This window comes from Malus sylvestris, chromosome 2 (genome assembly GCF_916048215.2).
Source record: "Malus sylvestris chromosome 2, drMalSylv7.2, whole genome shotgun sequence".
Taxonomy (NCBI): Eukaryota; Viridiplantae; Streptophyta; class Magnoliopsida; order Rosales; family Rosaceae; genus Malus; species Malus sylvestris.
In genome coordinates, this window is record NC_062261.1 from 31,521,465 (window position 1) to 31,534,801 (window position 13,337).

Consider the following 13,337-nt stretch of genomic DNA (forward strand, 5'->3'; position numbering starts at 1 on the left):
TGCAACTATAGGTTTAATTTGGGTATGTTCCACCACTTAAAATTTGCAATACTAATTTTGAACAATGAATAAGAAAATTCTACCAAGAGAGAGTAAAATAGTAAATCAACTTAATTTCTGTAAAAAAAAAAAAAAAAACTTGCAAAAATTTCATGAAATTTTGGTAAAAACGGAAAAGAAAAGGGTTAAGACAATCAAGACTAATGGAAAATTTGATATTGTTTCAACATTAACTTAGGTTGATTTTGTTCACCAGCATTAATAAAACGAATGACTTTAACTTGGGCAAGCAAACAATTAAATTAGACGTAAGCCAATTAACTTAGAAGTTAACCATAAGAAAAAAGGAAAACTAATGAAAAAAGGAAAACTAATGAAAAAAGCTTGAAAACTTTGAGTTTTAATGATAAGGACAAAATAAAGGGTAAAGTGAATAGTACCATGATTGACTTTTTAGTGTAAAAATGTGGTTTTTCGTTAAAGTGAATAGTACCGGGTGCTTTTCGTTAAAGTTCCCTATAAAAAAAAGCAATGACAATCAAACTGACCTCTTCTTTTCATATGAAGTATAATCTGTTCTCTATTTTGCCTTTGTGAAGAATGCACTTTTCACTCCCTACACACAAAATAGCATACATTGAAAATGCTCCGTAGCATTATAAAAACTATAGATATACAGTACTGTATATGTATCATATACTATATTGTGTACGTAGTTGGACATAAGGTATAAAGATTTACTAACATAATTAAGCTTAAATTTAACAAAAGAAGTAATTACAAATTGAAATCAAACGATATTCTAGTTGTTCAAAAAAATTCTGGCTAAATTTTACAAATAGTATTATAAATTGTTAAAAAAAAAAACACAATTGAAAAAACTCACCACTCAAATCTGCAATTCTATTAAAAACACATCACTAAAAATTAACTCCAACAAAAGGGGATTAACAAATTATACCTTTTTAAGAGTTGGAATTGTTTTATCTATATCTTGAGCTGGACCCGCTGGATTTGAATCCTCCGTTGACTTAGAGGGAGGATAGGCATGAAAAGAAGTGTAAGGTTCACTGGATCATATTTTTAAGAGATAGAGAGAGTTCTACTTTTCAACAGCGGAGAGAACAAATTCAATCTTGGGCATAAAAAGAAAAAATAGAAGCTTCATAGCACAATAATTAACCACAATCCTCTGTTTTTCTAAATGCAAATAGAAAAAAGGAATCAAAATATTCAACACAAAATCTTCACATTAGCTCAAGAACTATATTATTTCCAGTGCTTTCCAATTTTCCAGCACGGAACAACAAACATAAAAGCATTAAAAATATATAATTGCAAAAAAAAAAAATAACAATTCCAAGAAACTAAATGCGAAGTTAGCCAGATCTGCACAGTAACACAAACCCATTACTTGAATTAAGAGCATTGTGGCTCACCCTGAAAACACCCATTTTGCAATGAGGAAGAGAGACACTGCTGCTCTGGCTGCTGAGTGCTGCTGGCTCCAAAGCAGTTTGTCTACCAGAACTTTATAAGAGCAAGTCCAACCCTTCAAAGCCACTATAAATCGCCAAGGATTTACATCATTCTGCTTGCCTAAAAAAAGCAAACAAAAAAGAAAAAAATGGAAAGTATAAAATTCAAATGACCCTTGATGAACATAACCCAGAAATTTTCCTTGTATTCCATAAATGCAATAAAACAAAAGTCAGTGTCTCCATTTTCCAAACAACCAACCAAGCAAGCAACAAATTTCGAAAACCCTAATTCTAACCAATTTAGAACTATAACCAAGTAAACCACTTAATAAACAAAACACACTAATTTTCTCAAAAACCCAACAAATTTAAAGGATATCCAGATGATAAATCCTAGTAAAATCCCAAATTTGAAAACCAGAAGAAAAAAAAAGGCAAAGAGGCTTATCTTTCTTCACTAATCGGGCACTAACAGAAAAACCTTAATTCATATTATTCAGATTACAAATACACAGGGACCAAATAGCTAATAATGCTGGACAATTTGTCCCCAATCCAACACAAAAATTGTTCTGGTTATACATACGATACCCGCCTAAAATATCAACCAATTCCAAATTAAAATGGAAAATGAAACGGAGCATCATAAATTGAATACAATTTGGAGAAAATTATCTCACTTGGGGCGCCGAATCTCCAAGAGGTCCCAATCCGAGCAGGCTTCAAATTGGGTTGTTGAAAATGGTGATCAAGGAAGGGTTTTGGAGGTGGGTCTAATCAGAACAAAGCCGAAGCCATTAGGTTTGGGGGGAGAGGAACAAAGAGCCACTGAGAGAGAGAGAGAGAGAGAGAGAGAGAGAGAGAGAGAGAGAGAGAGAGAGAGAGAGAGAGAGAGAGAGAGAGAGAGAGAGAGAGAGAGAGAGAGAGAGAGAGAGAGAGAGAGAGAGCATGCGTTGTCCTTTTCTTCTATCCGGCCACTGGATCGCAGTTCCTTCACAAAAATTATACACGTGTGTTACTTTTTCAAGTTCTAGTTTTGTAATCACCTAATCGATCATAACACCATTCGCAAATATGACAAACATAAACAATTAAGTCAGCAACATGATATGCCATTCCTTTCATATTGCACATATAAAGAAAAAAGAAATGAACCAAAATAAAATTATACTATAATCCAATTATATGAAGGCCAAACTTGAGTTGGGGCTGGTGGCCGTTGACCACATCATCGCCTCCATTTGAGAGAAAAGGGTTTGTTTGGCTTTTTTGTCCAATTATTTACACTAACCATATATAAATGAAGAAGGACAACATCTATGTTGCTCCCTTCTTGTGATCCAAATTTGAAGACGGCCGATGGGGAGGGGCAGTTATAAGTGTCATCCTCTTTGTTTCTCCTATCCCTGCATTGTCAACCAAAAAAACATCAAACCAAGTGCAATACAATCCAATTTAATGCTCACAAAATTTGAGCTCCAAACAAGGTCACAGGTCAGCAATCGCCTAATCGATCATAACACCATTCGCAAACATAAACAATTAAGTCAGCAACTTGATATGCCATCCCTTTCATACAAACACAGATTGCAATTCATATATGCCGCATTATTTACAAACAATTACAAATCAAGAAACAATTAAATCATCATCATGAATTACAGTGTAAAATCAGCATCATCAATTAGAAGAGACAGAGCTACATGGCAATAAACATATAGAGAGTAAACATACAGAGAGGAACTGCTTCATATCCTTCCCAAAAGCAATCTTCCGCAGGATAACAAAAGAGCGGTTGATCTCTGATCTAATTGCAGACGCAATCTGCAGAACCGACTTCTATGGAATTTTAACTTGTGAAATGTGGGGTGGAGATTTGAATGTAACAAATTGGTGTTAAGTGAATAATTCCAAACATATGAAATTTAGATAATCACATCCGAACGCAAACAGAAGAATTAAATAAAGAATCAAAGGCATATGCAATCTAATTAGACAAATAAGTGAACTTTCCCATGCCAAAATCCGAAAGGCCAACAGATATCTCTCATTACAGGACTTAATACATATCTTAAAAGACAAAACTTAAAATAACAAAAATTAGGTGAAACAATTGAAGAGAACATAATCCTTGTAACCAATCCGGAAAAGATGCTTTTAAATCCCAGAAAACAAATTATGAGAAGTTTTTAAAAAAACCATCATTTCAATTATTTTCCAGTCTTACATTTGGGAATAAACAGAAAATATAACTAAAATGCCAACTTTCTCAAAAAACTACAACTACTTTAACAAATTTCCATCACTCAACACTGAAAAATGAGAATCACGAAGCAACGAAGAACGGAACACGCTAGAACTAACAACAACAAAGCCTTTTCCCACTAAGTGGGGTCGGCTATATGAATCCTAGAAAGCTGAATATTTCGAAAGGCTTCTTTGGGAGTGCCCTATCAGATATGAGGAAGGGTTGAGCATTTTTGCAGGTCTGCCTGTCCGTTGAGGATAGAGGTCGACATATATAGGAGTCTCCCTAACAACAAGTAGTAATGTTATTCCTTTACCCTGCTTGGTCATAGCACGGTAATGGGAGCTGCCAGCTTCACATGTTTTAACTCTGTCAGAGCACTTTGAAAAAGTGATCTGTGGTATCTGGAAAGCTGATGTTGCGTGTGAAGATTACAGACAAGCTTTATCCAAGGAGATCCGGCTCTTGAAGTTGGGAAAGTGGTGCCTCTTCGGTTTTCGAACAAGCAATCCTGTCGGAGATCTGGCTCTCGAGATTCGGAGAACGATGCCTTTTCGATTTTTGAGAAAGCAATCCTGCTAGGGGTTTGGCTCTCGAGATTCGGAGAGCGGTGTCTCTTCGATTTTTGAGAAAGTAATCATGTTGGGAGTCTGGCTCTCGAGATTCGGAGGGCGGTGCCTCTTCGATTTTGGAGCAAGCAATCTTGTTGGGAGTGTTTTCTCGAATGTGAGAAAAGGTTGGGCATGTTTGCTAGTCTACCTTGCCACGAAGCACAGAGGTTGACACATAGGGACTTTCCAATTATCCAGCAGTGGTACTGTTCCTTTACCCTTGTGGGTAATAATATGGTAATTAGACCTTCAAAATTTATGTGTCTAAACTTTGTTAGTGTTGTTTCTTTGCTATTCTTTTACCCTTCTTGGTCAGAGCGATGTAGTGGGAGCTGCAAGCTTCACGTGTCTCAACTTTGTCAGAGAACTTTGGCAAAGTTATCTGTGGTACCCATGAGCTAATGTTGCGTGTGGGAAGTGGGTGATTGAACAGTAAGATTCATGTGCTTTCTACTTCACCAGAAATCTTCGACATAATGCCCATAATTTCCGCAAAGCTGAGTGTGCGTGTGACAGGTGCTGACAAGGCTGGAAAAGTAGGTGCCACTTCGATTTCTGAGATCGGCCCTCGTGGTCTCTGAGCAGCCCAGCTTTTGAGAAAGCAAGCGCCTCTTCGATTTCTGAGATCGGCCTTCGTGGTATTTGAGCAGCCCAACTTTTGAGAAAGTAAACGTCTCGTGGTCTCTGAGCAGCCCAGCTTTTGAGAAAGCAAACGCCTCTTCGATTTCTCAAGCTCCGTCGAGTGCAGATTTTTATAGAGGTTGGCATTAAGTTCCAAAGCACACTTGAATCTCCACCAGTAGAAGCTCCATTCTTGCACTTCTAAGATCTTGATTTGTCCGACCTCTTCTCTCTTCAACACCTTTGAAAATGTCTGACCCCTCCGACTGTCGTTTTGACTTGAACCTTGTTGAAGAGGCAGCCATGCCTTCTCCAGACAACATATGGCGCCCATCCTTCGTCTCCCCTACTGGTCCTCTTACCGTTGGGGATTCCGTGATGAAGAATGATATGACCGCTGCGGTAGTGGCCAGGAACCTTCTCTCCCAAAGATAACATACTACTTTCCAAACGGTCTGATGAGTTGGCTGTTAAGGATTCTCTGGCTCTCAGTGTGCAGGTTCTGTGTCTAACATGGCCCAACGCCTATTTGCTCGAACCCGCCAAGTTGAATCATTGGCGGCTGAAGTGATGAGTTTCAAACAGGAGATTAGAGGGCTCAAGCATGAGAATAAACAGTTGCACCGGCTCGCACATGACTATGCTACAAACATGAAGAGGAAGCTTGACCAGATAAAGGAATCTGATGGTCAGGTTTTACTTGATCATCAGAGATTTGTGGGTTTATTCCAAAGGCATTTATTGCCTTCGTCTTCTGGGGCTGTACCGCGTAATGAAGCTCCAAATGATCAACCTCTGCTGCCTCCTCCTTCTAGGGTTCTGTCCAGTACAGAGGCTCCAAATGATCACCCTCCAGTGCCTGCTCTTTCTGGGGCTCTACCGACTGCTGAGACTTCTCCTAAGCAACCTTTGTGAATGCTCCCTCTTGTTTGTTTATTTTGACTCATGTATATGTACATATTTGTAACTTATCGGGAATATCAATAAACAGCTTTCCTTCATTTCAACGTATTGTGTTAAATACACCAAAGCCTTCTTCGCTAAGTTCTTTGAATTTTCTTTTGTTGAAGCTTGTATGTTGAAGCTTTGTGAGTGAAGCATGTAGGTTGAGGTAGTATTCCCTTAATTTCCCGAGTGAGGAAAACTTCTCGGTTGGAGACTTGGAAAATCCAAGTCACTGAGTGGGATCGGCTATATGAATCTTTGAACGCCATTGTGCTTGGTCCTCCTCTACCCCTTCGGCCCTAAACCTCTGTCCCATAGTCGCTTCCAAAGTTTTCCTAGAGTCTTCCTCTACCCCTTCGGCCCTAAACCTCTGTCCCATAGTCGCATCTTCTAATCGGAGCGTCAGTAGGCCTTCTTTGCACGTCCAAACCACCGTAACCGATTTTCTCTCATCTTTCCTTCAATTTCGGCTACTCCTACTTTACCCCGGATATCCTCATTCCTAATCTTATCCTTTCTTGTGTGCCCACATATCCAACGAATCATCCTCATCTCCGCTACACCCATTTTGTGTACGTGTTGATGCTTCACCGCCCAACATTCTGTGCCATACAGCATCGCCGGCCTTATTGCGGTCCTATAAAATTTTCCCTTGAGCTTCAGTGGCATACGGCGGTCACACAACACGCAGGATGCACTCTTCCACTTCATCCATCCAGCTTGTATTCTATGGTTGAGATCTCCATCTAATTCACCGTTCTTTTGCAAGATAGATCCTAGGTAACGAAAACGGTCGCTCTTTGGTATTTCTTGATCGCCGATCCTCATCCCTAACTCGTTTTGGCCTCCATTTGCACTGAACTTGCACTCCATATATTCTGTCTTTGATCGGCTTAAAAGAAGACCTTTAGATTCCAACACTTCTCTTCAAAGGTTAAGCTTTGCATTTACCCCTTCCTGAGTTTCATCTATCAATACTATATCGTCTGCGAAAAGCATACACCAAGGAATATCATCTTGAATATGTCCTGTTAACTCATCCATTACCAACGCAAAAAGATAAGGACTTAAGGATGAGCCTTGATGTAATCCTACAGTTATGGGAAAGCTTTCGGTTTGTCCTTCATGAGTTCTTACGGCAGTCTTTGCTCCTTCATACATATCCTTTATAGCTTGGATATATGCTACTCGTACTCTTTTCTTCTCTAAAATCTTCCAAAGAATGTCTCTTAAGGACCCTATCATACGCTTTTTCCAAATCTATAAAGACCATGTGTAAATCCTTTTTCCCATCTCTATATCTTTCCATCAGTCTTCGTAAGAGATAGATTGCCTCCATGGTTGAGCGCCCTGGCATGAACCCGAATTGGTTGTCCGAAACCTGTGTCTCTTGCCTCAATCTATGCTCAATGACTTTCTCCCAAAGCTTCATTGTATGACTCATTAGCTTAATACCCCTATAGTTCATGCAATTTTGTACGTCGCCCTTATTCTTGTAGATAGGCACCAAAGTGCTCGTTCGCCACTCATTTGGCATCTTCTTCGTTTTCAAAATCCTATTGAAAAGGTCAGTGAGCCATGTTATACCTGTCTCTCCCAAAACTTTCCATACTTCGATTGGTATATCGTCTGGGCCTACTGCTTTTCTATGCTTCATCTTCTTCAAAGCTACAACCACTTCTTCCTTCCGGATTCGACGATAAAAAGAGTAGTTTCTACACTCTTCTGAGTTACTCAACTCCCCTAAAGAAGCACTCATTTCATGTCCTTCATTGAAAAGATTATGAAAATAACCTCTCCATCTGTCTTTAACCGTGTTCTCTGTAGCAAGAACCTTTCCATCCTCATCCTTGATGCACCTCACTTGGTTTAGGTCCCTTGTCTTCTTTTCCCTTGCTCTAGCTAGTTTATAGATATCCAACTCTCCTTCTTTGGTATCTAGTCACTTATACATATCGTCATAAGCCGCTAACTTAGCTTCTCTCACGGCTTTCTTCGCCTCTTGCTTCGCTTTTCTATACCTTTCACCATTTTCATCGGTCCTATCCTTGTATAAGGCTTTACAACATTCCTTCTTAGCCTTCACCTTTGTTTGTACCTTCTCATTCCACCACCAAGATTCCTTTTGGTGTGGGGCAAAGCCCTTGGACTCTCCTAATACCTCTTTTGCTACTTTTCGGATACAACTAGCCATGGAATCCCACATTTGGCTAGCTTCCCCCTCTCTATCCCACACACACTGGGTGATTACTTTCTCTTTGAAAATGACTTGTTTTTCTTCTTTTAGATTCCACCATCTAGTCCTTGGGCACTTCCAAATCTTGTTCTTTTTTCTCACTCTTTTGATATGTACATCCATCACCAACAAGCGATGTTGATTAGCCACGCTCTCTCCTGGTATAACTTTGCAATCCTTACAAGTTATACAATCCCCTTTCCTCATTAGAAGAAAATCTATTTGTGTTTTTGACGACCCACTCTTGTAGGTGATCACATGTTCTTCTTTCTTCTTAAAGAAGGTGTTGGCTAAGAAGAGATCATATGTCATTGCAAAATCCAAGATAGCTTCCCCATCCTCATTTCTCTCCCCAAAACCATATCCACCATGAAAACCTCCATAGTTGCCTGTCTCCCTGCCCACGTGTCCATTTAAATCTTCTCCTATAAATAACTTCTCCGTCTGAGCAATTCCTTGCACCAAGTCTCCAAGGTCTTCCCAAAATTTCTCCTTCGAACTCATATCCAACCCTACTTGATGTGTGTACGCACTAATCACATTGATAAGTTCTTGTCCTATTACAATCTTGATTGCCATGATTCTATCTCCTACTCTCTTGACATCTACAACATCTTGTGTCAAGGTCTTGTCCACGATGATGCCAACACCGTTTCTCGTTCTATTTGTGCCCGAATACCAAAGTTTAAACCCTGAGTTTTCTAGATCCTTTGCCTTACGACCAACCCACTTAGTTTCTTGTAGGCACATAATATTTATCCTTCTCCTCACCATAACTTCCACTACTTCCATAGATTTTCCCGTTAAGGTTCCTATATTCCACGTTCCTAAACGCATTTTGCTCTCTTGAACTCTACCCTTCTGTCCTAGCTTCTTCACCCTCCCCCATCTAATAGGATCAAAGTACTTCTTTTATGTGTTCCGTGTAAAGTTGATAGGAGCATATGCTTCCAAACAACTTTGAGTGGAGTCGTTCGAAAAGAAGTTTCTATGGCCCCCTTGCTCATTTAACACTGCATCCGGGTGCCGATGGAGATACGACCCTTGCTCACTTATCACTGTGCTCGGGCCACACAGCGCGCCACTTACGGGTGACACCCTAGCTTTAGCGCAATTTCGTTCTGGATTCATTTTCATAAGGATTCGACGTAATCATGGAGTGCCGGCTGTCGACTACCTGACGCCCTCCCCCTCCTCCTTTATCCGGGCTTGGGACCGGCAATGTAAGATAAACTTACACAGGCGGAGTTAACGAAACACGCTAGAACTGAAACATTAAAAACAACATGTACCCATTTCAAAGACCAAAAATCCTGCAAGGACAAAAAAAAAATCCGAGAAAATCAGTACATCAGTACTCCCTGCAAAACCCCAAAATCAGAAAATTAGAAAAAGAACCCAAATCAGTGGCATGGTCCTTGTTTCTCCATTAATCAGTAGGTGATGACCTAATGAAAAAGAACCCAAAACAGACGGCTTAAATTATGGAAAGTGCTTATAAAGCTCATGAATAACTTTCAAAGCCTGCATTCCACAGTGTGCACGCGCACAAACATAAAATATACATGCATAGTTAATTTTAGACAATAATACCTCAGAACATAAGTTGCAATTTGGGACTATTTGGTTGACTCAAAAGAAATTGATGGGTTAGAAAACCACAAAAAAAATACAAAGACGGATGTTTTTATGTCGTTCATTTCTTACGTCGACAAAACACACACACCTGTGTTTTAATGCTCCTCCAATACTCAATGAGAAGGCACCAGGCAAAAAGAAGGTCAAGGCTGGAAAGAAGCTTCCAAAGAGAACAATATATAAAGCAGACCACAAAAATTAGACAAAACCCAAAAACTAAACAGTAGAAAAACCTCTAAAATATATAAATATATATATATAATTAAATAATTTTAAAAAAAACTAAACTGCAAATACTCTAGAAATCGTAAAATGAACTGCAAACCCGTCAATCATTTCCCAAAACCACATAACCAAAGAGTAAAAAAGGGAGTACGGGAGAGAGAAGCAGCCAAAATACAGAGAAGATGGCAAGAGAGAGAGAGAGAGAGAGAAAAATGAATTATTTTGGTGCCTCTGGTTCCTGCCTTTGTTCTTTGTTTTTCATTTATTTATAGGTAACTTGCTCAAGTCCAAAGGCAATTAAACATGATTAGTAAAGCACCATAATAAAGCATGAGAGATATCTATTTTAATTAAATCTGTTGTGGGCTCACTGTGATTGTACATCATCATCATAAATAATGCATGCTTGAACCCCATTTTAGTTTCATGCCTATCATAATTAAATCATGGATGGTCAAGAAGCATAGGACTGAGAAATCAGAGCCTAATTTCCAATATCAAAAGAGTACAAATTATTCAACTTAAACGCTAATTTCGTTAACGAAGATTAAAATAGGCGTGAAATCCATACAATTTATACGTTACCATTGATTCAAGTTTTGGTAGGTATCCATGGAAACTATCCGTTACCACTCTCTCAGTTCCCATATTTTCTGTATGTTTCATTAAACAATATAAACTTTTGATGCTCTTCCATCTGGAGCTAAAACAGATTACCAATAATAACAAAGAGGTCTAAATAATAGAAATCAAAATTTTGATTTTTGCGGACTTTAGAGAATCCCTGCAAACTTTAGCCTAACATTATGTGATTGCCTCACTTCTTCAGTAACTCAGAGGAGGTGAATTACTCAAAGTATGGAGGACTTCTGCTAACATATTTCAAGCACTTGTAACATTAAATGTAATGACAGGTTGACATTATTATTATTTTTTTTTTTGTAAAGAATTGTTGCAAGAAGTTTGACCCTTTGTCTTTTTATTTCTGTAAGGATTTATAGGTACATATAAAATCCATATTATATATGGTTCACAGATGAGAGTACTTCAAACACCAAATATTCATTCATGATTGGAGATAAGAAAGCTTACTAAGAGGCAATCGCCTTTGTGATGTTTACTTTTGTGCTTATCCTTTGTCTTCTTTTCTGAGGCAAAATATGTCAATGTGATAAGTAATTTCCCATAAAGAATCTCATCCTCAATAGGCTAAACAACTACAATGGTTAGTCAAATAATGTACTTTCATGTAGTTAATCTCCTCGGTTTGTGTTTACTTTTTCAATATCAAAACATCTCGAAGAAACAACGTTTTCCCTTACTCTACAAACACCGAATGTGCCCGATAAACCACTAACAACGCCATTACTCTAATTCGACTGCAGAGTGAGAGTTAAGATAAGAAGATACTCACAGGCCAAAACGGATGACATCACCAACACATAAATCCAAAAGCCACAACCAAATTTAATTTTGTTTTTACGTTGAATTTTTTTTTCTTGAATCCGTTTGGATGCTGAGAACGTGTGGTATGGGATTATTAATTACCGGCAGGGAAAATGACGATTTCTCCTATTTGCATTTGCAGGTGGAGGAATCATAGCCGAGGGATTGCAGTTCGTCGGTGACCATCTTCCTCAAATCGTCTTTTTGTTTGAGATTCTTGTTTGCTTCGACGATCCTCGCCGTATCAGCCAGGAGGTTTCTCTCCGAGACGCTCACGCATGGAATCAGACTCTGATTAAACAATAATTAAGCAAACAATCAATCACCCATATTCATATTCTGTGTTTGGTTGCCAAGAAACCGCGAGAAATGCAAAAACAATTTACTACTAAAAAAGTGTAATCAAAGCAACCATTATTTATACTTTTGTACCTTAAGAATATCTGAGGCGTCGCCACCGAACGAACCGGAGGAGATTGAATCACCGAAACCTCCACCGAATATATCGAACTCGTCGTCGGAGCTGTCATTGCTGTTGCCGTGAAAGCAATTGCAGCGGTTCCGTCCACATTTCGGCGGAGGTTGCTTCTCGTTGCTTTCTTCGATGAAATTCTGAACCATCTTCGCCAAGCAGACCGAACTTGGCTTGAACTCAGGCCGCGGCGCTGACGGTCCCTTCATCCTTGCTGATATTGAGGCCGCAGGAGTGGCGAGTTGTGATGTGGACTCAGGCCTCTCGGCCTCTGGGTTTTACGGAGAAGGGGAAGATGGTGAGGGTTGAGAGAGATGCAGAGTCTGAAAGAGAGTGAAAGAGAAAGGGTTATAAGAGAGGTTGAGTGTGACAGAGACGATTGAAGCAAAACGCACGATGATAAACGCGTGTGCTCGGTTCAGAATGGCAAGCCCGTAAATACCCAATGACAGATTTGTAAATAAAATGAAATTCACTTCAAAATACTGTTCATTTTAATAGTGCCAATTGAAAACCTTACTTTAGACTAAAGTAACTAAAAATTATGTCTGCGCGTTGCTACTAGAACCAACTGTTTCAAACGTAATTGGATGGACAAAACACATTTAAGTTGAATAAATTCAAAACAATTACAAACAAACAGAAGGATACATGAGTGCATGAGGCCGGTAAGATCAGCAGTTTTGCTTTTGTACACTTGTAAGTGAATTGACATATAAACACATTGCACAATGAGTGAGAATAAACTCTACGTGTTTGAAACTTCATTTTAAACTAACATTCACACAATCCTAATCATTTGTGAATTACCATATTCTTATCATTATTCCAATATCTCTTCATGTAGATGGGGTGAGCTCATACCAGTCACTAAGAGCATGTTTGATACTCTACTTGAATCCAACTTTTTAAATTCAAAAACAATTTTCAAGTTTTAAGCCTTAAAAACTTGTTTGGTAAGATTATTTTCAAAAATTGAACTTAAGATTAACTCAAAACTATAGTTTACTCTCTAAAAACACAAAATGTAAATTTTTAGAGTTTTTAAACTTAAACTCACTCATTTCTTTTCTCTCCCTCCTCCTCTCTCACTCCAAATCTATCTCTCTTTTCTTCTTTCTATGTCCCCCCCCCTTTTTTTTTTTTTTACCTTTTTCGTCTCTCATCCAATCCGCTCTCTTCATTATCTCGATTCTTTCTCTCACTTATCTTCCTCCATATCTCCTCCGATCCTCTCTTCTTTCTCTTTCCTTCAATCATATCTTACTTTCTTTCATCCTCTTTCCTCTTTCTCCCTCGACCCCCTCTTTTTGGATCTCTTTGTCCAGTTTAAGTTGTAAGATTTAAAAATTTTAAATTACATACCAAACAAGTTTTTTAGTCTTAAATAAAATTATTTTTCAAGAAAAATTCT

At 38.6% G+C, this 13,337-nt stretch overlaps 2 protein-coding genes across 46 annotated transcripts in view; both read right to left on the bottom strand.

The window, feature by feature from the left end:
• Positions 1 to 9,423, bottom strand: part of LOC126582265 (uncharacterized) — a 40,704-nt gene extending 31,281 nt beyond the window's left edge. For 33 of the 42 annotated variants that reach the window (XR_007609428.1, XR_007609423.1, XR_007609444.1 and 30 more), the window contains exons 1-2: positions 3,216 to 9,423; positions 2,773 to 2,887 (exon numbers count right to left, since the gene is read on the bottom strand). The gene's annotated coding sequence lies outside the window, so the exon portion shown is untranslated. Of the gene's footprint in view, positions 1 to 548; positions 617 to 961; positions 1,031 to 1,439; positions 1,600 to 2,161; positions 2,473 to 2,772; positions 2,888 to 3,215 lie in introns of all 42 variants that reach the window. The other 9 variants (XR_007609454.1, XR_007609447.1, XR_007609443.1 and 6 more) reach the window with 4 other exon arrangements.
• Positions 9,424 to 10,954: 1,531 nt separating this feature from the next.
• On the bottom strand, positions 10,955 to 12,304 carry LOC126582410 (uncharacterized). Of its 4 annotated transcripts, none has more exons than XR_007609514.1 (3): positions 11,884 to 12,303; positions 11,420 to 11,742; positions 10,955 to 11,153 (listed from the first exon to the last, which is right to left on the bottom strand). XR_007609514.1 is itself a non-coding variant. In XM_050246564.1 (3 exons), the coding sequence occupies exons 1-2, from the start codon at positions 12,130 to 12,132 to the stop codon at positions 11,578 to 11,580; spliced, it is 414 nt and encodes a 137-aa protein (XP_050102521.1). In that variant the 5' UTR covers positions 12,133 to 12,304; the 3' UTR covers positions 10,955 to 11,148; positions 11,554 to 11,577. The 4 variants fall into 4 exon arrangements, 3 of the variants coding, with proteins under 3 accessions (XP_050102521.1, XP_050102514.1, XP_050102513.1); XM_050246564.1 differs by having other exon boundaries at positions 10,955 to 11,148; positions 11,554 to 11,742; positions 11,884 to 12,304; XM_050246557.1 differs by having other exon boundaries at positions 11,554 to 11,742; positions 11,884 to 12,304.
• Positions 12,305 to 13,337: the final 1,033 nt, after the last annotated feature.

Bases quoted from the DNA above. Each gene is read 5' to 3' on its own strand.
- LOC126582410 (XM_050246564.1), bottom strand. From the start codon at position 12,132: ATGAAGGGACCGTCAGCGCCGCGGCCTGAGTTCAAGCCAAGTTCGGTC. The intron at 11,743-11,883 runs GTACAAAAGTAT...TTGTTTAATCAG, and splicing joins ACGCCTCAGATATTCTTAAG to AGTCTGATTCCATGCGTGAG.